Source organism: Serinus canaria, chromosome 3 (genome assembly GCF_022539315.1).
Source record: "Serinus canaria isolate serCan28SL12 chromosome 3, serCan2020, whole genome shotgun sequence".
Classification (NCBI taxonomy): Eukaryota; Metazoa; Chordata; class Aves; order Passeriformes; family Fringillidae; genus Serinus; species Serinus canaria.
In genome coordinates this window covers 22,124,625-22,149,756 of record NC_066316.1, presented here as the reverse complement: position 1 = coordinate 22,149,756, position 25,132 = coordinate 22,124,625, and the positions used below count along the sequence as shown (strand labels likewise).

At 44.2% G+C, this 25,132-nt stretch overlaps 1 protein-coding gene across 1 annotated transcript; it reads left to right on the top strand.

Moving 5' to 3' along the window:
* Positions 1-160: 160 nt before the first annotated feature.
* FLVCR1 (FLVCR heme transporter 1) lies at positions 161-15,421 on the top strand. Its single transcript, XM_009096457.4, has 10 exons — positions 161-876; positions 3,796-3,940; positions 4,490-4,630; positions 4,927-4,994; positions 5,237-5,340; positions 6,461-6,571; positions 7,568-7,673; positions 7,891-8,002; positions 8,510-8,577; positions 9,945-15,421. Exons 1-10 carry the CDS (start codon positions 232-234, stop codon positions 10,005-10,007), a joined length of 1,563 nt encoding a protein of 520 aa, XP_009094705.3. The 5' UTR covers positions 161-231; the 3' UTR covers positions 10,008-15,421.
* Positions 15,422-25,132: the final 9,711 nt, after the last annotated feature.

Below are 25,132 nucleotides of genomic sequence, written 5' to 3'. Positions count from 1 at the left end.
CACTTCCCAACAGCAGTCCCTGCCCACCGAGCCCACCGCGCCCACGGCAGCGCTGCCGGCTCGGGCCGGGCCCGCCCTCCCTCGGAGTCTCCTCCCGCTCCGCCCGCCGGCCACGGCTGCGGCCCGGCCCCGGGGCGGGGCGGCGGCGAGTGGAACTGGAGCCAGGTGACCTTGGCAGGCAGAGCCGGGCTGCGCTCGCCGCCGGGGAAGCTGGGTGCGGAGACGGCCGAGATGGTGGAGGACGGCGGCGAGGAGGAGGCGGAGGGGGAGAGCGGGGAGGTGCCGGCGGCCGCGGCCCCGCTGCAGCGCTGCAATGGCTTCCTGCCCGGCAAGGAGGCGGCGGGCGGCGGCCGGGAGGCGGGCGGCGGGCAGCGGGCGGCCCCGGAGGCCGAGGAGATGCTGGCGGCGGACGGCGTGAGGCGGGAGGCGCGGCTGGAGACGCGGCTGTCGCGGCGGCGGCTGGCGGTGCTGGCCGTGTTCAGCTGCTACTCGCTGGTGAACGCCTTCCAATGGATCCAGTACAGCATCCTCAGCAACGTCTTCTCCAGCTTCTACGGCGTCTCCTCCAGGGAGATCGACTGGCTGTCCATGGTGTACATGGTGGCCTACCTGCCGCTGATCCTGCCTGCCACCTGGCTGCTGGACGCCCGCGGGCTGCGGCTCACAGCGCTGCTGGGCGCGGGGCTCAACGCGCTGGGCGCCTGGCTCAAGTGCGGCAGCCTGGCCCCGCAGCGCTACCCGCTCACCCTGGCCGCCCAGGCCGTCTGCGCCGTGGCCCAGGTCTTCATCCTGGGGCTGCCCTCTCGCATCGCCTCCGTCTGGTTCGGCCCCACCGAGGTCTCCACCGCCTGCGCCGTGGCTGTGCTGGGCAACCAGGTAGGGCCGCAGGGGAGCGAGGGGGGCTTCGGAGAAGTGGCACTCCTTGGAGTGCGGCATCGAGTTCGAAACGTGGTGCTTAAGTGGGAAAAGGCTTTCTCCAGGCTGTGGTGTTGGGAGAGCGGCCGGGTGAGGAAGCGGGGCTGCGCGGCCGGCCTGGCGGTGCAGGAGCCGGGCCATGTGGCAGCTCCAGCGTGCGGCAGCTCCAGCGCGCTTCCAGCAGCTGCCGGCAGTACTTCAGCCGAGAGCCTTCTCAGAAGCGGTGAACTTCTTCTTTCTCTTGCATTTTGGCGCTTGGATTCGTTTGACTGAATCCACCTCCGGATGGAGGAATGTGAACTTTCATGAAGAGCCCCAGCGACAACATATATTGGTTTCTGCTTTTTAAAATATGGCCTCTAATTGCCAGGTGCCAGTAGTCAATACCCTGGTGACTCCTGAAGTTTTGTGTAACGCTGTGGTAGTTCACATCACTGTTGGGAGCTGATATCTGAAAGCACAGGTGCAGGTATGATACTTTTTCCTCCTATAGCCTAATTCTCACCTGCCACTGTCCCAGCTTTTTTTTTTTTTTCCTGTGGCAAAAAATTGCTAAGATTCAAATCAGCATCACTGATGCAGGTTGAGGTCATAGGTAGAGTTTCGTTAGATAATGGGGGATTTGTTTTTTATCATGTGAGTCTAATGGTTTTATGTTGGTGCACTTTGAATTATGACAGCAGTGACATTCATTTTACATATTTACAGTGAGGGTGTACCTAAGCCTAGCTGATTCCTTATTAGCTGGTACCTGGCTGTTCACAATTCTTCCAAAACTTTTTTTTTTTTTGCATCGAAGGTTTCCAGGGGATAAATTGACTCTCTATTTTGCACCAAAGATTTCAGAAATTGTTGGTTGTTTCAGCAGTGAGGCAAAAATTTTGGATCTGTATCCTGGTATGAGGTTAAAGATTTCTTTGGCAGCTAAATTTCCACTCTTCCTGACATGCACCTGTCCTCCCAGTAGCAAGGAGTTACTGGATTTTCAGTTCTGCAGAGGAGTGTCAAGTATCCAGCTTGGAGCCTGAAACTGATGCTTCACTGGGATGCTGAGATGTGGGGTTGAAGTGGTGCAGGATGGGAGGGCAGGGATTGTGTGGATGGGAGCCACGAGAAGCATGGAGAAGGGAAACAGGATCAGGATGTGAACAACATAAGCCATGGATATTTCTGGAGTGTATTCTCCTCCAGAAGCTAGCACTGATCTCAGTGTGCCTGTTGAAGTGTGTCAATAGAACAACAGAATTTCTCTATTCTCACTTTTTACTTCCTTAAAAAACCCCTAAAAACTCTCAAAATCTAGATTGAAAGAGTAGCAAGAAGTTAGGCACTTGGAAGTTAGAAGTAATGTCTGTTTATCCCACTGCAGTTCCCTTCTGCATACGCATTCCTGCCGGGTCTCACTGTGCTGATAATTGCACAAGGCGAACTGTGTAACAGAACACCCGCTCACTGTACTGGGTAATTGCACAACGTGTACCGTGTCATAGAGCAGGGTGCTATAATCACCCAGCTCTTGGTCATCCAATTGCTTATCAGATTGCTTATCACAGCTTTAGACTGCGTGAAACTTCAGAGCTACAGTGGCTGGGACAGCAGGCAGGGGAGGAACAGAGCAGTTATCAAAATTTAGATCTCACTTCTTTGAGATGCTGATGGTTTGTAGCTGGAACACAGATCACTGGGAATGCAGAGATGTACCTGCCAAGGGTTGTTAGGAGTGCCAGATCTCCACAAGTAACTCATTGGAACCATTTCTTCTGGCGTTAACCTCTCTGGATGTAAATGATGGAAAATGGTATCACTCGACTTTGTTGGAACATTGTGGGTACTGCACTGGCTCCTATTGGGGGAGGAAAAAATATACCTAAAGAAAAAAGTAACTGTGTGCTCAGTTCGTGTTTGTAGGGTTCATATAATGAAAAGTGGGGACAAAAGGAGACAAATTCTTCCTGTGACCACTGGATACTGTGTCAATATGATGGCCTGGGGAGAAAAAAACTAGCAAAACCCTCATCAGAGTATGCACAAAGGGTGATTTGTAAGCACAGTAGCACACCTCTAATGTGTATGCTTTCTGATTGTTGGACTTGCTACCATAACAGTCTTTGGTGCTCTTTTAAATTTAATTTTACCTAAAATAAATGTTTCAACACTTTAAAATGCCATTTAGTTTTGGGGGAGCAGAAGGGAGAAATTGAAGAATAGTCCAGGACTTGTTCCTTCATGTTTTAAAATGCTTTATATATATATATGTATATATATACACCCCAAATTTCAGTCCCTGTTTTATGTCTCCTTAATGCAAAATCAGTTGTTACGTTGGAATTTACTCCACACACAAACCCACTACTACTTCATTCCATCATCTTTATTTATTTCATTAGCAATAATTGTTGAGTTTGGTCTTAATAAGGCTATTCCTTTTCTCTGCTCTGTCTGTTCTTCAGTAAACCTGCAGTCAGGCTTTGCTGTAGTGGCAGGAGCATGGCATCAAATGAAGAACATTTCTACAAGAGTAGGTGGAATCTTGTGTCATCTTTAGCCCTTGAGTTGCAGGATGACTGATACAAATTTGTGTTCATGCATGGTACTTTCACTTGCTGTGAAAGGTTCTTGTATAAGTACTATGTGTACTGTAAATATATATACTAACTGTGGTATTGTAGTTCAGTTAAGAAGTGAAAAGGTTGAAGCTGAGTTATGGAAGATCTGGTTATAAAGCAACATCCAGAGCAAGTGGCTCAGAAGTGTGATACTAAAGTTTATCAGTGCTTATTATGGTAACAATTCTGAATTCTACCTTCTAAGACTTTTCACTTCTGATGATTTGTATGTTCAGAGGGAAATGATTTTTGGTTTTTTTTCCTTGCTTTACAGCTTGGTACTGCAATTGGCTTCTTGTTGCCACCTGTTTTGGTCCCAAATACACCGAATGATATTGATCTTATGGCACATAACATCAGCATCATGTTCTATGGAACAGCGATAGTGTCCACACTTCTGTTCTTCATAGCAGGAGTTGGTGAGTGTTTCAATTACTGGAATTTACAGGCTGCATACAGGGGGTGTTTACAATGTCTCACTTTAAAGCAGCTGACTGCTCCAAGTAGTTGAGGTCACAATTTTTCCACTTTGTGTTTACTTACCTGTCGTGCCAGGGTTAAGCAACAGCCATTTCACTCTATGTTGTGCCTCACATGGGATGATTTCTTTCTGAATGTTTAGTTCTCTTAGTTTCTTTGCTGCAAGCACTTATGATATCATGTGAATTCACTCTGTTAATCTTACAATTTATATACAAAGGTCTTGACGTGTTGCTGACGAAGTTTGTCTTTGACCATATTTTGGTAGCAATCAGATGTGACCAGATAACACATCCTTTGTGGATGTGACTCACTTCTTCCATGAGAAAATCTAGAATTTTTTTCATGGAGTTGTTAAAACTACAAGTCTCTCTCCTGAAATTCATCAAGCTAAAACACTTCAAAAAAAAAAAAAAAAAAAAAAAAAAAGGCAGCCCATTAGTTTGGTAGAGATGAATCAAAAATTGTTCCTTCTTCTTTTTCCCCAGTGTTTGAAGAAAAGCCCAAATACCCCCCCAGTCACTCTCAAGCAGTCCTGCAAACCAAACCTCCCGAGGATTACTCCTACAAGCAGTCCATTATTAACTTGTTCAAAAATATTCCATTTATACTTTTGCTAATCAGTTATGGTAAGTGGTGCTATCTGCTGATTGTCTGGCAGAAAGGTTCAAATGCGGGCCAGAAACACATAGAATTTTAATTTTGGGGGGTTTGTTATGGGGGAGGGGGTGTCAAACTTTTATGTACTCAGGTGCCAGTGCTGGAAAATTCGTAAGGATGCTTATAGGTCCAGTGAAGAGATTTTACCTGGCACATAAAAGGTTTTGTGTTGTGAGTCTTAAATGTCAGAAGATTAATTTCTTTAGGGTAAAAAATCAGCATGGCTGCACCTGGAATAACTGAAGCTTTTTTCTTGGTACTGCAGGTATTATGACTGGGGCATTTTATTCTGTTTCCACATTATTAAACCAGATGATAGTAACTCATTATGAGGTAAGTTTCTTGGATCTTATCTTTCTCTTTTTCACTGTACATTTACAGAGGTGATATTTATTTTGAAGGTGCTTTGTGTGCTCAGACATTTGGTTTCTTTTATACCTCTGTACAGTTTCTTGTACCCAACAGCTGTGGGAGTCATAGGAATGTTTGTTTGCACTTATGACTGCCAAGAGGTCTGAACTTGACTCTGAATGGAAGCAATTATTAATGAGCACCATATAAATATTTGTTGAAAGGGAGAAGAAGTGAACGCTGGGAGAATTGGCTTGACACTGGTGGTGGCAGGAATGGTGGGTTCGATTATTTGTGGTTTGTGGCTGGATTACACTAAAACATACAAGTAAGTGTGGGTAGGCATGTGTGGGGTTAGGGGTAGGAGAGTGGTGTAATTGCATTAGGAAAATACTCCAATAAAAGGGCTGAAATGATCTGCTGATGAAATGCAGTTGGTCCCTGATCTTTTAGTGGCCTTGATGGAGAGAAGTTTCTGCGGCTACAGCAAAAGCTTGAGGCTCTTACTGGTTATTGGCCAAAAGAAATGAGGGAGCAGAATGCAAAGGGATTTGTCATCTGCTCCTGTCTCTTCAGGAGTGTAAGGAAAGCACTGTAGGTCCTACATACAGTGGCCAGATGGCACAGTGGGCATCTTCTCCTAGGAAAGCATAAAGTCTCAAAGCCTACCCTGTATTGTTTTCTAAAATGACCAGCTGATGGATTCTCAATTTTTTATGCTACTCCTGATCCTATTAGTAAGTGTAATGTTTGCTTTAATTCAGGGGATGACCATGGAGCAGAGCTCTCTTCTGGGGTAGGAACTCCTGGGTCTGTCATCCATGGTGTGGTGCCCCCAGGAGCGAGCAGTGCCCTGGAGCACTGTTTGTGATGGAGTACTTCTCCCCTGTGACTCAGTACATTATGTGCTTCTACAAGCCTAATGGATGTTAATGCTGTAGATTGGCTTTGTTTCTGCATGTGTTTTGGCTTCCAAATATGTGCTTTAAGAATTTGGAAGACATCCCTTCTTCCAGATTGAAAATAAATAGAACACTGTAATGTGATTTGACTTGCCTCTTGGTAGGCTGACTTTTATTGCTAGTAGTGTTGGACTCAGCTGCTCCTGTTGATGTACTGTGTAATGGGCAGCACTGCAGAATGGCCAAGAGGTACAGCATGGCAGAGAACTAAAATAGTCTTAAGGTAGTGGTATGTGCTGTGGTTGTCCATTCTTTGAGAGTTTGAGTGAGTGTCCTTAGCCTGGAGTGAAGCAGCCAAATAACTAAGACAATGAAGGGTTCAGGAATGGATATGTGCTCACTGCATGCAAAGTTTGAGGCAGAATTACATGAAACAAATGTTATAGCTTTAGAATGTTATTTTCATGTCATCCTTCCATGCTTCAGCAATGTGCTATGGTCTTTTATGAACAATGTTAATTTGTTGTTGTTGTTGTTGGGTTGCAGGCAAACCACTTTGATTGTTTACATTCTCTCTTTCATTGGGTTGCTGGTATTTACCTTCACCCTGGACCTCGGATACCTTATGGTGGTGTTTGTGACTGGAGGAGTGCTTGGGTGAGCAATTAAAGAGCACTACAAGACTTACTGCAGTTCTGTTCTGAAACATATTTAAATGGTTTACCTAGATAATTCTACTGTGTATTCTGTCACTGTGATCTCAGCCTATATCTTTAGCTCACAGTACAGATAGGGTTTCTCCTTCTGTTACATCAGAATAAAGCTAAAGTAACTCACTTTTCAGTAAATTGCATTTACCATTTTTTGGACCTAAGACAGGTCTCTATGTGGTCAATTTGTTTGGCTCCAATTCAAAAAGCTGTGTGCAGTGAAGTTGAAGCTTTCTCTTGAGCAGTGTGTAGGCAATTAGAGTTTGACTGAGCAGATCTAGGAAGACTGGCTTCTCTGCATTTTCATTAATCTATACTTTGACAGCCCAAGAGGTGCAGAGGGAATGTTGCTGTATTCAGACAGAGAAGTCAAGATAAAACCAGAAATGTCTTGAAGTTTCAGTTTAAAAACCAGTCAACCAACCTCAGCTGCATTTTAAGCCTTTTCTCTTCCCATCATTCATCGATCTCCTCAGCTTCTTCCATAGCAGCTTCCAGCAGGTGTTCAAGTGTGCAGCCTCCCTCCCTACTCATGGTCTCTTTTTGTCCTCCAGCTTGGATATTTGGGCTGATCAATGAGGATGTTTGTGCATGGCTTTCATATTAAGTTAATTGGCTTCAAGTGTGGAGTGGCTTGCAGACTCCTTTGCAAAGGTTGTTTCCTTTCCTTTCCACTATATGTATGGTGGTTATGGGAAATAGAACAAGCATGTTTTAACAGCTTTGCCCTAAAGAGAAAGATGTGTGGCTAAAATTCTTTGATCATGCTGAGGGAGTGAAGCAGTCACTATTATTTGGAATTACTGAATTCTTTTAAGTCGTGAACACATGACAATTCAGAATACCAGCTAATTCATAACTCCATGTGTGCATGTTAGGTTTTCTTAGCTGTAGTAACAGATGAAGGCCACACCTGTCATCCTCTTACTCTCCTCTTCAACAGGTTCTTCATGACTGGCTATCTTCCACTTGGCTTTGAATTTGCTGTGGAAATTACATATCCAGAGTCTGAAGGCACTTCCTCAGGTCTCCTTAATGCATCAGCACAGGTTACAGCATTTTATTTCTTCAAGTGAAGTAATGTTCAGGAATGCCACTATGCTCAAGTCTAGGAAGGCTTTCTTAGACTTAGCTAAGTCACTGTTTTCTTGCTATAGTCCTGTTTTTTTAAAATTTGATTTCTGTAAGATGTGACCTGGAACTTTTAAAGGTGAAATGATGACTCTTTTCTGTGTGATCCTGATGAAGTTACCTGTTTGTTTATAGATATTTGGAATTATCTTTACACTTGTTCAAGGAAAGCTCACTACAGACTACAGTCCTCGTGCAGGAAACATCTTTCTTTGTGCTTGGATTTTTGTGGGCATTATTTTAACAGGTAATTACAAGTGCAAGTAATGGCTTCTCTTTTATGCAAAAAGTAGGTGTTTTTAGGATGATGTTGCTAATATATGGACAGCCATCTGACCCCCATTTCTTGAGACATGTCTTGAATTTGAGTGGGGTGAGAAATAGAAACACACAAATGGAGGCAGCTTGCAGTTTTCCAATGCAAGAAATTGCTGATGCAGTCTGGAACTGTGCCAGTGTTTACACATATTGACTCACAAATGTGCTGAAAGTGCTGAACTATCAAGCTTTTCTTTAAGTGCTTGTGGCTTAAAAGATCTTATTGGCATTTCCTGCTTTGTGTGTTTTGTGAGGAGCAAGTTCAAATTGACAGTGAGTTCAAATTGTCAGAGTTCAAATTGCAAAGAAAAAATAGGGGTATTTTGAAATTGTGCTGAAAGCAGCCTCTGTGTGCTTGCACCCTGCAAACATTTCCCTTGCATTGCATGTCACTGCAAAGGTGTGAACCAGCTTTCCTTTTTCCTTCTTTTCTCAGCCTTAATAAAATCAGATTTGCGAAGACACAACGTGAATTCAGGGATTATGAACTTGGATGTTAAAGCTGTAAGTGGTGACTCCTTTACCATGATTGTATTACCTACTTGAATGCTTGACTTCCACTGTCATAACAATAGCAGCTGCAAAAGAGTACTTGACAAAGTTCTTATGACTGATTCCAAGGTGGTTTTGAACAACAGAGCTCCATGGGATGCTGCTCTCACATACCTGTTTTTCTCCTTAATTCCCGTGAAAAAAACTGAAAAAACTTCTGCTCTCAGATTTTTTTTTTAATTTTTGAAATTTTTGGATATTTGAATTTTAAGTGGCTAATAATATTATTTTATTGCTTGAATCTTGCTGTATCATAATAGCAGGGAAGCATTGTGAATTGTGGAGCCTTTTTGTTTATTGGGTTGTGAGGCCATCCTATAGACTATGTATTTTATTTAAAATACCTGCAGTCTCTTCAGATGAAGTCAGTGTCTGATAAACAGAAGCCATGCTGGAGTTTCTATGCAGTGCTGCATAAAGAGCTGTATTTGTTTTGCTGATGCTCTCAATTTAAAGGAAGACTGAGCCTAGCATTTTCTGATGATCACAAGGCTCTATGTTTCAGCAGTTTTCCAAACCAGTACAGTTACTAGGAGAAAAAAGCTCTCAGTGGAAAATTTTTTCAGTGCTGTGGGTTTTTGATTGTTTGGATCAAGACAGGAGACAGCTTTTTGGAGTCAGACATTGCAAGATCCTCTGCCATGCTTATTTTTGTGTAGGTGTCTAGCATGCCCAGCAGCTTTTGATCACCTGTGACCCACTGCACACTGTTAGTGTCCGTATGAGGTTCAGAAACTTTGAGCTGCTGCTGCCTGAGCTAACTTGAACCTGGAACCTCTTGGCAGCTGCGGGTTCTCTGTGTGGCATCCTGTGGGTTTCCCAGCCAGGTTGGGGCTGTTCATGACTTATCTGCTTTCCATTATCACCTTGTTAATTAGCCCAGATCGTCACACAGCTTCATTCATGTTAGCCAGGGTGTAAGAAAAGCTGCAGTCCTTGCCCTGATGTTGCCATGCATGATTGAGACCTGCCTGTGTCAATAATGTACAATATCACTCTGATAGTGGGCCTTGATCAAGAGTCTGCTGTGGTTAAATGTAACACAGGAAGTTAATCTTCATGTGACAGATACTTATATGCAGTAGATATATACTTGAGAATTATACTAAGAAGCTAAATTCTATGTTTGGGCTCTCTTCTTTTATTACAAAAAGAAAAGAAAATAGGGTTTCATATAATCTGCTTAATTGGGCTAATTAACTACTTATACTGTTGGAGCCTAACCTAATAATTACCCAAGAATACTGAGTTTGAGAATAATTCTGTTGAATAACAGCTTAATTCCTGTTGTGTTTTTACTTTTTTATCTCCCTCCTCAGGTACCAGTTGACAGTCCTGTAGAACCTGAGAGCACTGCATTAAAGATTCAGTCAGATTTATGAAGCTGAAGGAGGGGGCCTCAGAAACTCACAAGACTGGTTAGATGTGGAATGATATGAGCTAGTGTAATCACTGGATTTGTGTGTATGAGTGGTGACTTGTGTTTGTGGATTTTGGTGGTAGTTGTGTACTGGAAGCTATGAGGATGCTCAGTTCATTTTGCTCAAGATGCGAAGAATTCACCTTTGTATGGAATATTTATTTTAACATTTTCAAGTCTTGCAGTTTCCTTAGTAAAGAACTGTGTGAACACTCTCCACAGTAGGGAGATGTGCATTCAGGATGCATACTTGAAAAAAATCAGGAGTCTTGAAGTACAGTTGTCATGATCAGAAGTATCTAATCTTTTCTTGTTCAGTCTTGCTGGTGCATTTGAAAAGTCAAAGAGTAGGGAAATGCACAGCAGGAGGATGTTCACGAGTTCATTTTTTATTTTAAATGTATCTGTATTTGAATATAAGCCAATGATTCCTTCTGAAAAAGTGATAGCACAATACTGAAAACAAGAGATGACGTGTGTGTTTCATACTGGCATCTGACATTTCTTTTGCCTTGAAACTTCTTTATGGGTATCAAAAGGCAGATAAGAGAAAACACTGTTTTTGCTATAGCTTCATTGTAGCGTTTCTGGGGAGATTTAAAAAGTTTCTCCCTAGATAAATTGGAGAAAAAACATTTCTTATTAAATACAGTAAAAAGGAGGACAAAGGCCTTTGATATCTCTGTTGTGAAATATTTATAAGCAATGGAACACTACCACACAAGTTTCCTCCACAGAGTATTTTGAGTGCTTTCTCATTTAAAGAGAGAGGAGTACGTGTTTACAAAGAGCCAGTGCCTTTACTTTGTAGAGAAGATCCCTGCCTCATCTTGAGTTTAATCAGTGCTGCTGAAGAAATTCCATTTTGTGTGTTAAACCTCTGAATATTTGTGGAGTATCAGAAAACGTGTTCTGTCCTTTTTATGAATTGTATCACTTGTCTCATGTGAAATTCCTGTGCTTGTGTAACTTAAATCATGTATTTTGCAGTTAGTTAAAAGCTGTAAGGATGACTGAAAAGAAAACAGTGACATTTTCACTATTTCTGATCAAATATTTTCTTTTATACCATTTTAGCTGCAAAATGAGCAGACGTTATTAACAGTAACTTTTTGTTACTTCTTTAGCTGTATTTGGGATGGGGGTTTTTCAGTGCAGTGCTTTTGAAAATTTTCTCCTTTACCTTGTGCCCTACCTACACACCCACAGAACTGATAGCACTACAATACTATTGCTGGGACAGTCAGACCTGGGTAAGTGGACTTTTTGGAAACATTTCATTTTTAGCTCAGCAAACTGAGCCTGCAAGTTCAGTGCCATCAGTGATGCTGCATCTCTGAGTTCCCACAGTTCCCACAGTCCTCAGTGCCATCCAGAAGGTGCAATCCTGCTCAAAGTTTTCCACAGGTTGTTACAGTTGGGGATGGGGAATTGTTTAACTCTGTGCTGGGCTAGGTAATTTTCTTCACAGTGGCTGGCATGGGGCTGTGTTTTGGATTTGTGCTGATCACAGGGCTGGTACTACAGAGATGTTTTATCCTTGCTGAGCAGGGCTTGCACAGAGCCAAGAACTTTTCTGCTTTTCACTCGTCAGAAAAGGTGAGGAAGTTGGGAGTGCATGGGATCTTGGGAGGAGACACAGCCAGGACAGGTGACCCCAGCTGACCAAAGGGACATTCCAGACCATGTGGCATCATGTTCAGTGTATACAGTGGGGGGCAGAAGGAGGAAGGGAGGGATGTTTGGAGTGATGGTGTTTTCTTCCCAAGCAGCCATTGCCCTTGGTGGGGATGGCTGAGCACCTGCCTGCCCATGGGAAGCAGTAAATTAATTCCTTGGTTTTATTTGCTTGTGTGTGTGGCTCCTGCTTTCCCTATTAAGCTGTCTTTATCTCATCCCATGAGTTTTCCAGTTTTTACCCTTCTGATTCCATCCTCAATCCCACTGGTGAGGAAGGGAGGGAGCAAGCAGCTGCCTGGGGCTTGGTGGGTGGCTGGGGTTAAACAACAACAAACTCCAGGATAGTCTCTAATCACAATAAATATAATTAAAAACTTTTCTTTTTCTTATTTCACTGTAGACCCAGGAAAATCTTTTTGTATAAAAAGGGCCATGAAAACTTATCTTTCTAAGCTGAGCCTCTAAATGTGATGATCTCGATTTAAACATTTTGTGTGATAAATGCTTTAGATAGGGGAAGACCTATCATAATAAACTAAGCATGCTTGGAACACGTGCCTTTCCAAAAAGGGTTCATGTCTCTTTGCCAGGTCCAGTGCTAAGGAGAAAATGGCCAGGCCTTGCTGCTCCTGGGGAGGTGAACTCTAGAAGAGTCTACTGCTGAAGCACCTGAATATAGGGACAGTCACTCTTGGCTATTCAGATGGCAGGCAGGAGTATGGGGGTGAAAGTAGAGATGCTGTCATTATGTCAGCCCTGATAATAACGTGCCAAAAAATATCTATGTTTTTCATCAAGATACAGATACAGAAAATATTTATGTTCATGACCCATGCATGGTTGCTTTGACTTTTGGTGTCGCAAAACCTTAACAAGATAATATTTTTGTAGTTTTGGGGAATTGTTTTTAAATGTCCAGTAGAGTCTTTGGCAGTATCCAGGATGTTTGCTGACCTGTTCTGTATACACTGTTCAAAATAAGATTGAGTATTTTTGTTCCATTCTTAAAATTTATTTTTCAAATCCTTGCTTCACTGCTAGTTTCCAGTTTCTTTAGTTATGTTCAGCTGATTATTGAAAAAATATTCTAGTTCTGGCTCCTTGTTTTTTTTTATCTTCTGCCAAATTACTTGGCTACCTTCTGAAAAGGTTGAAAGAAGATTTGGCTTGCTGGAAACCCTGCTGGGTCCCTGAAAACAAAATATTCCTAATAATGAAGGCTTAATTACATCCTGGATTTATTATTCCCCTTCTAAAAGGAGCTTGAAAGTTGGAAACCTATGAGCTATTTTCAGGCAATGATAAAGTATTTTAATGAAAGGCTCAGCAGCAGAATAAAGAGCAAATAAAGAGCAAATCAGTATTTTTTGTGCAATAGTCTTATCTGTCAAGAAATTGAAGTTCTAGCTCAAGGCAGAAATAAATCTGGAGTAGTTGAGGCTTTGTGGTTTTTGCTTTTAATTTTTGGGTTTTAGCAGAAAACATCCACTCAACCAAACAGAGAATCATAGAACGTTAAAAGCTTGGAAGGGACCTCAAAGATCACCTGGTCCCAACCCACCTGGCATGGGCAGGGACACCTCCTACTAGACCAGGATGCACAAGGCTCTATCCAGCTTGGCCTTGGACTCTGCTATGGTTGGGGTGTCCACAACCTGCCTGGGCAACCTGTTCCAGTGTCTTACCATCCTTACAGTAAAAAATTTATTCCTGATATCTAAATTAAATTTCTCCTCTTTCAGTTTGTACCCATTTCCTCTTGTCCTATCACTACAATTCCTGACAGACTCCCTCCCACTTCCCTGTAGTTCCTCTTCAGATACTGGAAGGTTGCTATGAGTTCTCCATGCAACCTTCTTAGCCTGGAAATTCCACATGCATTTGGAATTGCAAATAGGGTTTCTGACTCTAAACCTTCAGATCCTGGCTCAGCCCCCCAGCAAGAGTAGAGCTGGGGGCTAAAAGTCCTAGCTGCTTAAAAAAAGCAATTGTATCATGAGTGGAATTGCACATCAACTAGGAGAGGATGGTGTAAGAAACCAAGTGAGAACAGGCACATCCCAGTCCCATGCATCAGCTTTTGCTTTTCAATTTGCTTTTTTCCCCTGAGTCATTCAGGAGAGCACTGGAGGATGCAAGAGAACACACAGTGGGGAGCATAAACAAGGGGACTGCCCCCAAGTTCCCAGGAGCCCAGCAGGTTGTGCAATTGACAACTTTCAGCTCCAAAATTCAGAGATTAGCATTAATATTAGTTCTTAGTATGTGTTTCTTCCCAGCCACATTAAACTTTTGGTAATTTCAGTGGAAGAGACTCAGAGAACATTGACACATTTTTATTTAGGATTCCTGCCACGGCCTTAAACCCCTCATTTCTATTGGGTGGGTGTGAAAATACCAGACCTGTAGGATGGAATCTGGATTTGCTGGTAGGTAAGTCCCTCAGAACAAGTATTTGTAGATGGGTGCTTGTCTTTAGTAACATCTCTTTCTGCTGCTAGATGCCCATGGTTTATGAGGAAGAAAGAGCAAGGAAAGAGGTAGCAACAATACATATGAGTCATTTTAGATTAATAGTGGTGCCTTGAGAGGCTACCTAGAACAGAGGCTAGACAGTGTAAAAGGAATGAAGTAGGTATTTGTTAGGAAGGCCTTCAAAGGAAACACCTTGGGCAGTACAAGAGCCTGGCCAGGGCTACACCCAAGATGGGCAATGGGTCACACATTTTCACACTCTTATAAGATTTGGTCCATTTACATTTTGGGGTTAATTGTCCAATTACAGCTTCAGGTTATGAAGTCCCATCCTCCCAGATTGCTCTCCTCAGATTTTTGGGTCTGAAGCTGCAATGGTGCCCTTGGTTCTCAGGCTGGAAAAGGAAGTTTTGGTCAAACTAAACTGTGAAGAGAATTTGCTACCACGTTACATGAACTTCAGAGTTATATACTAATGCAGTACAGAATTTGGAAAATATGAAAGCTAAAACTTAAGGCATCAAATAGGGCTTTCCTAGCTCAGCCTCTTGGTTATCTCTTGTTCAAGGCAGTCTGTTGTTTCAGAGACAATCAGTGGAGTGTGTAATTAGAGCTGCCAGCCCATGTTGCCTAATGAAAAAATGTTTTTTTGAGAAATATTTGTACTACCTTGTGCATCTACAACCAAGTGAAATTGGGTTAAGCTGTAAACATTTATTGTTTTCCATTTTGTGAACTCACTGGTTTTACTGTGTGAATGGGAGTGTGTGACCTTTACAGTTGCTGTCTTTCAATACTTGTATGTACCTCCTTCTCAAATGTTACAGGCCATTGATGTTTCATGGAGCACAAGGTGTCATTATACACAAAAATGTGTGATTGCCCCAGCCCCACCATTCGGTCTGAATTCTGTGAAGAGGGAGAAGTGATGTTAATGCAGGAATTGGAATGAATTAAGCAAAAAAACTTCCTAAGAGAAATGTATTTCTTTGTAAGACCCATGCTACTTACTGCTCACACCTTTGTTCTACTCATGAAGATAACTAATGTGTTTTACTGTAATATTTTGGTTTTGTTAGTGTCCAGTTCTTTATTTCAAGAGAAAATTTAAAGTTCTTAATGAATATTCTCTGATTGCAATACTGTATGTATGTGTATATGTGGATGGCATCATTCCTTACCATTCTATGTTACTAATAAAGTGTATAATGCCTAAATTGATTGGAGCCAAGAGTAACATTTTTGACAGCTGGTAATACAGCTGCTAATCTAAAAGTTATTATTTTTTTCCTTAGAACCTGCCTTTTAATCTAGGAAAATGTGTAAATGTATGACTTACTGTGCCATTAATAGATATATATGTCATGTGGGGTATAGAAATGTATTTTACACAAGAGTGTTGGCACCCAGAGACATTTTCTTGGGGCATAGAATTAAAGTACTAGCATGGGTGGTCGAGTTGTACTGCTCTAGCACAGAGATTTCTCCTTGGCTTTGGAAAAGGTCTGTGAGGAATAAAGCAGAGCAATCCAAAGGCAGCTTCTTGAGGGTAGTGTAGATATTATTTTAATAAAGCACTTGGTTGCTGAGAGATTATCTGGGGGGAGAGGGTAGGATAACTTCTGAGAGAGGATAAAAGGGAGACATTACATTCAGTTATGGCTAAAATCAGAGGTGTCTTCAGTGGGAGCACTGCAGAACCCTTGTGAGCACTCTGCAAGGGTTCTGTCACCTACCCTCAGGCATTTAGCCCAGGTGTGAGCCAGGAAAATTTGGGGAGCCAGCTTCAAAGTATGCGGAATCATGGTAAGAAAATGTTTCATTTTTTTATCTCACTTCTCCACAAAGCTGGGATTCTCTCTCAGCTATTTTGGCATAGGAGATGCTTCACAGGAGGCTGCAGGTGCTGCAGAGCACAGCAAACACAAGCCTTGTGTTGTAAAGCAACACTGATATGCAGTTCAGCACTGGGTCAAACTTTCAGGTGGGTTCTTTGTTTTACAACCAGGACCACAAGGTCCTGTTCCTCTTATGGTACCTCTATGAAAGCTGCAGGCAATATCCCCAGTTAGCACTGTAATTTAAACATTCCCACAGCTAGGAAGGAACAATCCCAGAAAATTATTACTGTCTAAAGTTTCTTTAGCATTGGGGTTTTGGGGTTGGTCATTTTATTTCTTTTTTTCTGGTGAGATTCTCAGTCCTGCCAAGAAAATACTAGAAACCTCATTAGGTAAATGGGAAATGTGAAGCCATCCTGACTATGATTAGTCAGATAATTATTTCTATAGCTGGGAGGAGGCTCTGTGATCCAAAGCTAACAATTATTACCCCTTCCAGAGAGTGATGTGGTCTGTGTATGGGTAAAATAGGCAGATGCCTAACAGTCCAGCTGCTTCCTGGGCTGGAAAGGTTTCTTAGAAGTCTGCTGGATTTCCTTCTGTCTGTGCTTCACAATGACCAAACCCCATCTGACCATGTTCTAAATCAACATTTACAGTTCTATTAAACAACAACTTTGCAGAAAACAAAACAATAATATCCTGAACTTTGTAGAAAGGACTTCAGCAGATATGTCACAAAGGCTAAGTGTTGGCAATGGTTAGACATAATTACTGATTTGTGAGTAATTACATATTTGTGAGAAATGAGCTAATATCTGCCTAATGTCAGGGATCAAAATTCAGCCTCCAGGGTGCTAATTTCCAGTGATTCCTCAGTAAACCACTTCTGCTTGTAACAGTGTTTAGACCATTAAAAAGGCAGTAAATAGTATCTAAAGGGCATTGCCAGTATTGTGGCCTCGTGTTATGAGTTTCCAGAAACAGACACAAGATTCTACAAAAGCCACAAACTCCAATCAGATGGAAAAATTTGTAAAAAAAGTATTGAAGGCTTCAGAAGCTTTTCTAGCCTGCATTAGGCTGAACCAGAGAGTTCCCACTTTGTTTTTTCAGAATGGGGCAGTCCTAAGGTTTTTTAGATGTTGATCACTAGTTTGCTTAAGGTAATAGAGAGACTGCAGCTGACTGCAGAATCAATTATTCTTTTAGAAATCAAATTCTCCAGCTTGCTGCCAAGAGAAAAAGAAGTTAAAATATAACAGTACAGCTTCCAAGGTTGTGCATGGCGTTTTCTTCACTAAATATTGGAAGGCAACTTGATTTTCTCAGAATAATTCATCAGCAGGTTCTGAACAACCCTGCAGACATTAGACAGAATGTACATCCTGTGTGGAATGAAGAGACACTGTCCCACATTCTTCTGACATGTCTCACTCTGGTGAGAATGACTCACCCAGAGATCATTAACTGGCTCCAGGGGACTTGAATTTGTGTTATCTTCTGCTCCCAATGAACAACTGAATTTTCTTTGGGCCCTAATGCTAAAAGCCTGAAATTCACGTAGAGGCTACTGCCTAAAGCCTAGAAATACCATGATTTCTCATCTTGTCACTGCCCCACTGAAGCTTCAAAAGGGTAGAGAAGGCCTCAAAAGCTCAGAAGCTTGACAAAATTGTCCAAACCAGACTGTCACCAGGGGAGATACAGAGGTCCCCCAGCTTTTGGGGAACAGAATGCCCCATGGTCAGTGTGATTTTTCTCTGACTTACCTTATCTGCTCAGAATACGAGAATCTCATGAGGGTTGAAATGTCTGCGTGCACGGAGAGCATCAGGGAGTCTCCTCCAAGCCCACAGCCTGTGTGATTACACAGCATTCCTGGGTTTGATTCCAAAGCCAGAAGGTGTCCTGTAGGCTCCAGTTTGCTCTGAAGATTACTATCATTGATGTCATGGCAAATAATAAAGATGGCTGAAAAAAAAAATGTTGCTCCAGATTTCCTTTAAGAGCTTTATTTTTAAAATAACTGTGTTATTTGAATTTTACTGTCACCTTCAGGTGCTTCTGCAGCATTTTGATTACTCTTCAATCACTCTCTGGAAAGGGAGACTCTTAATCTGCAGAACACTGTCTCCCAGGGATGCTTGAAGTGATGCTTCAGATCAAAAATCGTCTGATGAAATCATCAGTGTCATCATGACACCTTGGCATTGAGAACAGTAAATCACACATTTCTCTTTGCAGATTTCACACAGCATCTCAATTCAAAGGCTTTTGGTGTTTGGGCTGGTGACACATTCTATTGCTAGGCTTAATAACTTTTCCAGTCACCTTTTCTTTCTTCCTGGAAAGAAAATGCATTTGAGGAACTTTAATAATAAGGATGACATTTGGTCAGTGTTTCCTAACCAGCATCACACTATTCCTAGAGGACACAGGTTATCCCACAGCAGAACTACACTGCTTAATTTATTTCTGATCAGCAACAACAACTGTGCTTCTAACCTCAGGCAGGCAGGGGTTTATTGCAGTGCATTCCTCTCTCCAGGAAGGCAGGGATGACTCAGGTGCTCACCTGGCAGTGGAGGTAAGTCCTGACTCTCACCTCTGGTGCCACCACTGGCAGCTCCTTTGTGACAAGGCCTGTGAGTGCTGATGATTGCTGAAAAGAAATCTCATTTCTAGGTAGCAGATTTTTTTCAGCCACTGCTGTTCTTTACTACCTATATTTTGATTATGCAGTTCCCCTGGGGGGGAAGATAAAAAAAAAAAAGTGATTGTGCTGGGTAGTAAAAAAAAAAAAAATTGCCAATATTCATGGAAGGTTACATTAGTGTTTTCTTGTTTTTGTAAGCAGAGCTTGCTGCAGAGAACAAATCATGTGATATGGTTTCAAGTAAGACCTTCAGAGCAAACTGTATTGATGTAATTATTTTCCCAAGCTAGTGCAATGTTTGAGACTGAGACTTTGGAACAAGACAGGAGTAAGGCAGGCTAATTGGGATGCTGATGTTCTACCACTCTGGAACAACAGTTTCACCTGTATCTGATGGCATCAGTTGTAGACCAGAGTGAGGTGACTGTAGGAAAAGGTTATTTCACTGTCAGCCAAGGTTCAGTCAGGTTACTAGGACATGCTGACCTGCAGTGGGGAGTGGAAAGTGAAAATTTGCAGGCCAGTTTTGGGAAAGGTCTGATTTATAGGCTTTTCATGGCACTTTGATTTTTTTTTCTTTTTTAATGTTTTTAAAAATCTTTTTTTAATGCAAGAAAAACTTGCCTGTTGGACTAGTCTGAGAACAACTGGAGTCCATCTAGCCCCATGTAAAATAAACACTGTAATGATTTGTTGCAGTAGAATTATTGCAGGAGATCCTGGACTTTCTCAGGCAGAAATCAAAACATGCTGCTGAAGTTCTTCATTGGTGCAGCCAAAGCAGCTGATGGCTGCCTTTTCTGCTAGACCATTGCAAAATAAACAGTGGGTTAAGAGTGCTCAGAAAGGGCTACTCTGGGGAAAGCTCCAAGGAAGCACACCCTCAGGCATTTCTTTTATAGCTTGCTCTTTTTTTAAAGTCTGCTTTAGATATTTACTTTCCCAGTGATCACAGGGAAATTCTATGAGTACAGAAAGTTGTTCATATTGGTTATGCAAATCACTCCTGCAAATGTGCACCAACAGCCATTCCCATATTGCCATGGTACATCCTTACCACAGTCTGACCTTTCATTTCATCACTAAAAAAATGCCATTTCAGCATAGTGTTCAATTTAGGAAAAAAAGCCCCAAACAAACAAATTTTATATTTCTTTCAAAGGATCAAATGAGGTCACAACAGTCTTTTCAGGAAATGGGCCAATATTTGTATTGCAATAATGCAATTTACTTAAAGCAGGCAAACTTTCTTGATGTGTGTTTTTCTGCTGCTCTCTGCAAAGCTGAAGCACCCCTGTAGGATTAACCATTTTGGACTGCAGCTGTTCTGCTGGCTGCTAAATGCAGAAAAAGCCATTAAGGTCACTTGGCCTGACTTTAGCAGAGCAGCGTGCACAAGCTGGTGTCAGGAAAATCCACAAACACCGGAGGTTTGTGTCCAAAAAGGAGACAGAAGAGTCCTGCAACTTTACTCACATAAAGGGAGAGTCCACCGGAGCACAAGCCTGCAAACTTTTCTCTCCCAAGGTTTTGGAGGGTGCAGCCTCTTTTTATCCTGAACTCCCAGCTGCACCTTGCCCCCTTCCTTTCCCCATTGGCTGAGGCACTAGGACGATACAGCCTTCCAGAACTGCCGACCACATATTCCCCCCTTGAACCTACTGTTTCACCCCAAAGTTCAGAAACTCAGGCTTGGGCAGACCCCACTTGTCTGCTTCAGGAGTTGGGTGGGCTCTGCAAGGAACCTGCTGCCCACAGTTAGCAGAGACATTAAGGCCCTTTTCAAAGATGTTAACACCCACACCTTCACCCATGAAATTGTTTGTGCAGACATCAGCTTTCCTCTCGCTGGGAAGGCATCCAGGCTTCAGGCTTTTGCACTGAGTGCTGCCAGCTGGAGGTACTGGACACATTTCCTGCTCCACCAGTAACTGATACTGGTACATTGTTAGTGTCCACTTTTACTAGCTTGGGAAGCAACCCAGGTCCTGATCTGTCCTATTACCATCTGATGGAAGGAAGGAGGAAAAGATAAACAAGCTTTTGCTTCCCAGCACTGCCTTGGGTGGCAGCAGATTTGAACACTTCCTTCTTGCACAAAAGAAAACTTGTGTTCCTAGGAGGGTTGGAACAAAACGTGTCTCCTGCCCCTGCTGGCTGGGCTGCTGGAGCAGCTCCCCTCTGCCTGCATGCAGAGGCATCGTGAAAAATGCCAATCACTTGGTTTTAAAATTTTTAAAGCTTAATAGTATTAAAATGTTTATAAAAATAGTAATACAATTAGAGTAATAATAATTTGGACAATTTGGATTAGGACAATATGAGACAACAGAAACAAAGAGTTACAGACGTCCTGCTACCTCTTTCTGGGCAGCACAAGCCTGAAAAAAGACACCTGTTAACAAAGGATTAACCCTTAAAAACAATAACCCGTTGCATATTCATACACTTCATACATGATGCATAAATTCAGGATACAAACACAGGATTCAGTCTGGTCAGTGTCAACTTCTTCCTCTGAATCCTAACAGTGCCTTCGAGGCAGGAAGAAGTTAATTTCTTCTGATAAGAGAGCAATAAATTCTCTTTCTCTGAAAGATTTAGGTGTCCTGTGGCTGCTGTCTCGCTGCAAGCCCTTTCTTTAAAAAAGTATCTTACATAACATAGTTTCTATTTTAACTTTTTTTATAACCTAAAACTATATTTAACACACTACTTAAGAGAATTAATACAGCATTACTTTCTAACACAACACACATAATATTCATTTCAATATTTGCGAAAAGCCAATCATAAAATATCAATTTTTCACGGGCATCAAAGCAAATGCACCAGGGCCAGCTGTGTGCTGTGGCTGTGGCTCCTGGAAGGGTGCTGTAGTGGACTGGGACCTGGGGAACTGGCACATGGCCTGGCTTGGAGAGGTCCAAGGTCACAGAGCTGGGGCTGGCCAGGCAGGGCAGGGGCAAGCGCAATCTGCTGGCCAGCCCATCCTTTGCTGCAGGGCTGCTGCTGGTCTCGCTTCACTTCTGGGTATGTTGTCCCCCTTGTGGCCCTAGTAGCACAGAGTGGCATTTCTGTTCACAGTGAGAAGTATTTTCACTTAACAAGGTTTGTTGATGGCAGAGTCTGGACAAGGCCTTACAAAGGTCTTAGAAAAGGCTGGAGCTGTGCTGGCAAAAGATCTGCAGAGCAGAAAACCACTGAATTTCCAGGCAGCAAAGCAGGAGCATGAGACCTCACAGGCCATGAGACAGCAAAAGTCGTCCTTCCCCAGCCTGGCTGCAGCTCCCTCTTCTGAGGCCAGGTCAGGCTGGAGCTGCTGCCCAGGAAAGCCTTCTGCTGGCTCCTTGCTCCTTGGCTGTTTGGAAACAATGGGTAATAGAGGAAGTGTTTTCCCAGACAAGTTCAAATAAATACATGAATGAACTTCCTCTGCTCAATATCACAGGGCAGTGAGGGTGTGCTGTGTGGCTGGGCTGAATTCATTGCTGTTTGCTTTCAGAGGGAAAGGATAGTGGGACTCCTTGTGGGGGTCTGGCACTTTGGAGAAGAAGTCTGCTTGCAAAAAGTGCCACTGCTGGTATCACCTTGCTGCCATGGTGCAAATTAAGAGCTATTAAGTTTCCTGCACTTGGTTGTGTAATTGCACTGCAGGGCCTTTTGAATGCTGCATTTAAATGAGTCTGCAATTGGAAATAATGAAGGTTAAAACCCTCTTAAATGATGATTCTATGATCAAATTAGTTCCTTTGACCCAGAAAGCAGCTGTGGTAAAAATGAGCTCTGCACTAGGAGTAAGACTGTAGATGGAAGTGTTATTCAGAGCTGGCTTTAGAAAGATACATCCACACAAAGTGACTGAATTTCAAAGTCAGACAGGTCTGGCACACTGGAACAGAGTCTGGGTGGGAATCTGGTGTGAGAGGAAGACCTGCAAACAGAGAGAGGAAGGCAGCTCTGCCAAGAGTCATGGTATCAAAATTAAGTGGCCCCACGAGGTGAAAGCCATTGGATATGTGGGCATGACGCATATCCCACCCTGCTTTTCCTCATCTTGAATATCTGTTCATAACTAATACCAGGGAGAGCTTTGGCTAATCCAAAGCAGCATTATTCTATTTTTACACCTAACTTGTAGCTGGTGAGAGGGTTACTAAGACTTTCCCTTAGTTGTAGGGACTTTGGAACTCTACTTTTATTTCCTTAGGCTGTTGCTTTGAAGTTGCCTTTACCTCCAGGGCCTCAGCTAACTTCTGCCCTGCCTGTCCAGCCCACAGCTGGCCTTGGACGCACTGACTGACCTCTGGGAGTTCAATTTGTCACCCTTCCACCTGAGCATCAGGGAGCAGCTGGTAAGAATTTTCTTTCTTTCCGTCCTGACTGGAAGTGGTCTGGATGCTGCAGACTGCTGTGAGCAGAGCTGTGGTGTCCAAACCTTGCTATGCCCCTTACCTGTCTGGCCAGGGAGAGTTTTCCCTCTGGCACAGAGCACTCCCTGACATGGGGGATGCAGGAGGCTTTGAACTGCAAAGCACATAGCATCACTGTGATCTTCACCCTTCCAGGGAGGATAAGAAGTGGGTGGGTATAGGAAAACTTGATCTGAAGGTTCCTGGCTGCCCTGGGCAGTGAAGCAGCACTGAGCAAGGCTGTGACAGCCTCAACAAGGTTGCCTGTTCCAACAGGGAACAAGGCTCTGGGATATAGGTGACTGCCAGTTTGTGTATCAGCATCCTAGAGGATGCTGTGTAATCCCAGCACTCTGTCACATGCAGTGTGCCCCTCAGCTGCTCACACGTGGATGCCACCACCTGCACTGCCCCATTAGTTCTAAGATCCAGGTCTGAAGGATTTTCAGGCTTTCCCCTGGCTCTGCTCCAGCGAACTCACAGACTTCTGGGCCTTTCTTTGCACTGTCTTGCCTGAGCCTCCCCTGGCTCCTTGAGAGCCCTCTCCTCTGCGTCTTCAGCCATCTGTAGCCTCTCTGGGTCTTTGTTTCATCATCTCCCATTGGGAACTCTTGGTGCTCTCACATCTTGCTGATGTTCAGCATCATCTGTGCTCCAGAAGGAGAGACTGTGCTTCCCCTGGGATCCTGCCTCTAAACCCAGCAGGGTGTGTGTGTGGGTGTGTGTATCATCTCTGCCCATCATGGATGCACATTTTCCCTCCAACTGCAGCGTTTGCTTGATGATTAGGGAATTGCAGGACGTAGTGGAAAGGGTGAAGACTTCACAGCAGCTCTGAATCCGCCCTGACCTTTACCCCTTTCCCCTGGATTGTGTTGCCATTTACACACAGAGCCCCACATTCAGCTTGGGGGGTTTCTACACTGCGTTGAAAGCTGACACTGGGCAAGCCATGTAAGCTGAAGCCCTTGATTTGCTTCAGCTGATGGAACAGCTTTTCGCTGTCCTCGCTTCTGTTAAACCCCCTGATGAGATTCTGGCATACCATGTGGCCAGGGGACAGCAGGGAGGATTACTGGTAGGACTCACAGAGACATCGGCTCCTGTGGAGAGTGATTAGCAACTCATCATGCACTCCTGGCTCCTGAGAGCCTTCGGGAAGCTGATTAGGGCACCGCAGAAATTTATTCCTGTCTGGGAGCCGGGGATATGGGAGCTGCAGCAGTATCGGAGCGCATGGTCAGGGCATGGCAGCAATGTTTTTCACACTATTTGTACTTGATGGGAGGGTCACTCACAGCTCTAGGAGATGCATTATTACACTGACACTGTTGTGCTTGACATGAAGGGCTGAAAATTCCCGTCCGAGCGTGGCCACAGCCATCCGGGCACGGTGGGCGCCGGAGCGGGCAGCACGGCCAGGGCCAGGGCGGTCTCTGCCGGGCCCGGGCGCTCCTCTGCCCGCCCCTCACAGGCGCCTCTCTGGGCAGCGCTTTGCCTTCAGGATCTCACTGCCACCACCGTCCCGCTGGGTGCTTAACAGCGGGTCTTCCAGCTCTGCTGGAAAGAACGAACAGCCCGGCTCTCTCCGAGGACTTCCATCCTCCGGCCTCCATCGCTCACTGGGGACCGGGACGCACGGCTGGGCTCGGGCTGCGCTGGGCTGGGTTCAGCTTGAGGGGATCGCAGCGGCTCGGAGGGGCCGGGCTCGGCTCTGCTGGGCTGGGCTGGGCTGGGCTCGGCCGGGCTCGGCCCGGCTCGGTTCGGCCCGGCTGCGGGCCAAAGCGCTCGGACTGCGCCGCCCGGTTGTGGTGTCCCGCACTGTCCGGCAGGGGGCGCCTCCGGGCGGTGTCTCGGCCAGTGGCGGACCGCCCCGCCCCGCTGGCCCCGCCCCTCTTTGTTGCGGCGACCAATGGGAGCGCGCCGCGGGCGGGCGGGCGGGCGGTCGCGCGGTAACGCGCGGCATGGCGCGCGGCGCGGGGCGCGCCCCCTGCGCGGCCGCGGCCGGTACCGGGGTCGG

Excerpts from the sequence above, each read along its gene's own strand:
- FLVCR1 (XM_009096457.4), top strand. The coding sequence starts at position 232 with ATGGTGGAGGACGGCGGCGAGGAGGAGGCGGAGGGGGAGAGCGGGGAG. Across the intron at positions 3,941-4,489 it reads GTTCTTCATAGCAGGAGTTG|TGTTTGAAGAAAAGCCCAAA; the intron begins GTGAGTGTTTCA and ends CTTTTTCCCCAG. Across the intron at positions 4,631-4,926 it reads ACTTTTGCTAATCAGTTATG|GTATTATGACTGGGGCATTT; the intron begins GTAAGTGGTGCT and ends TTGGTACTGCAG.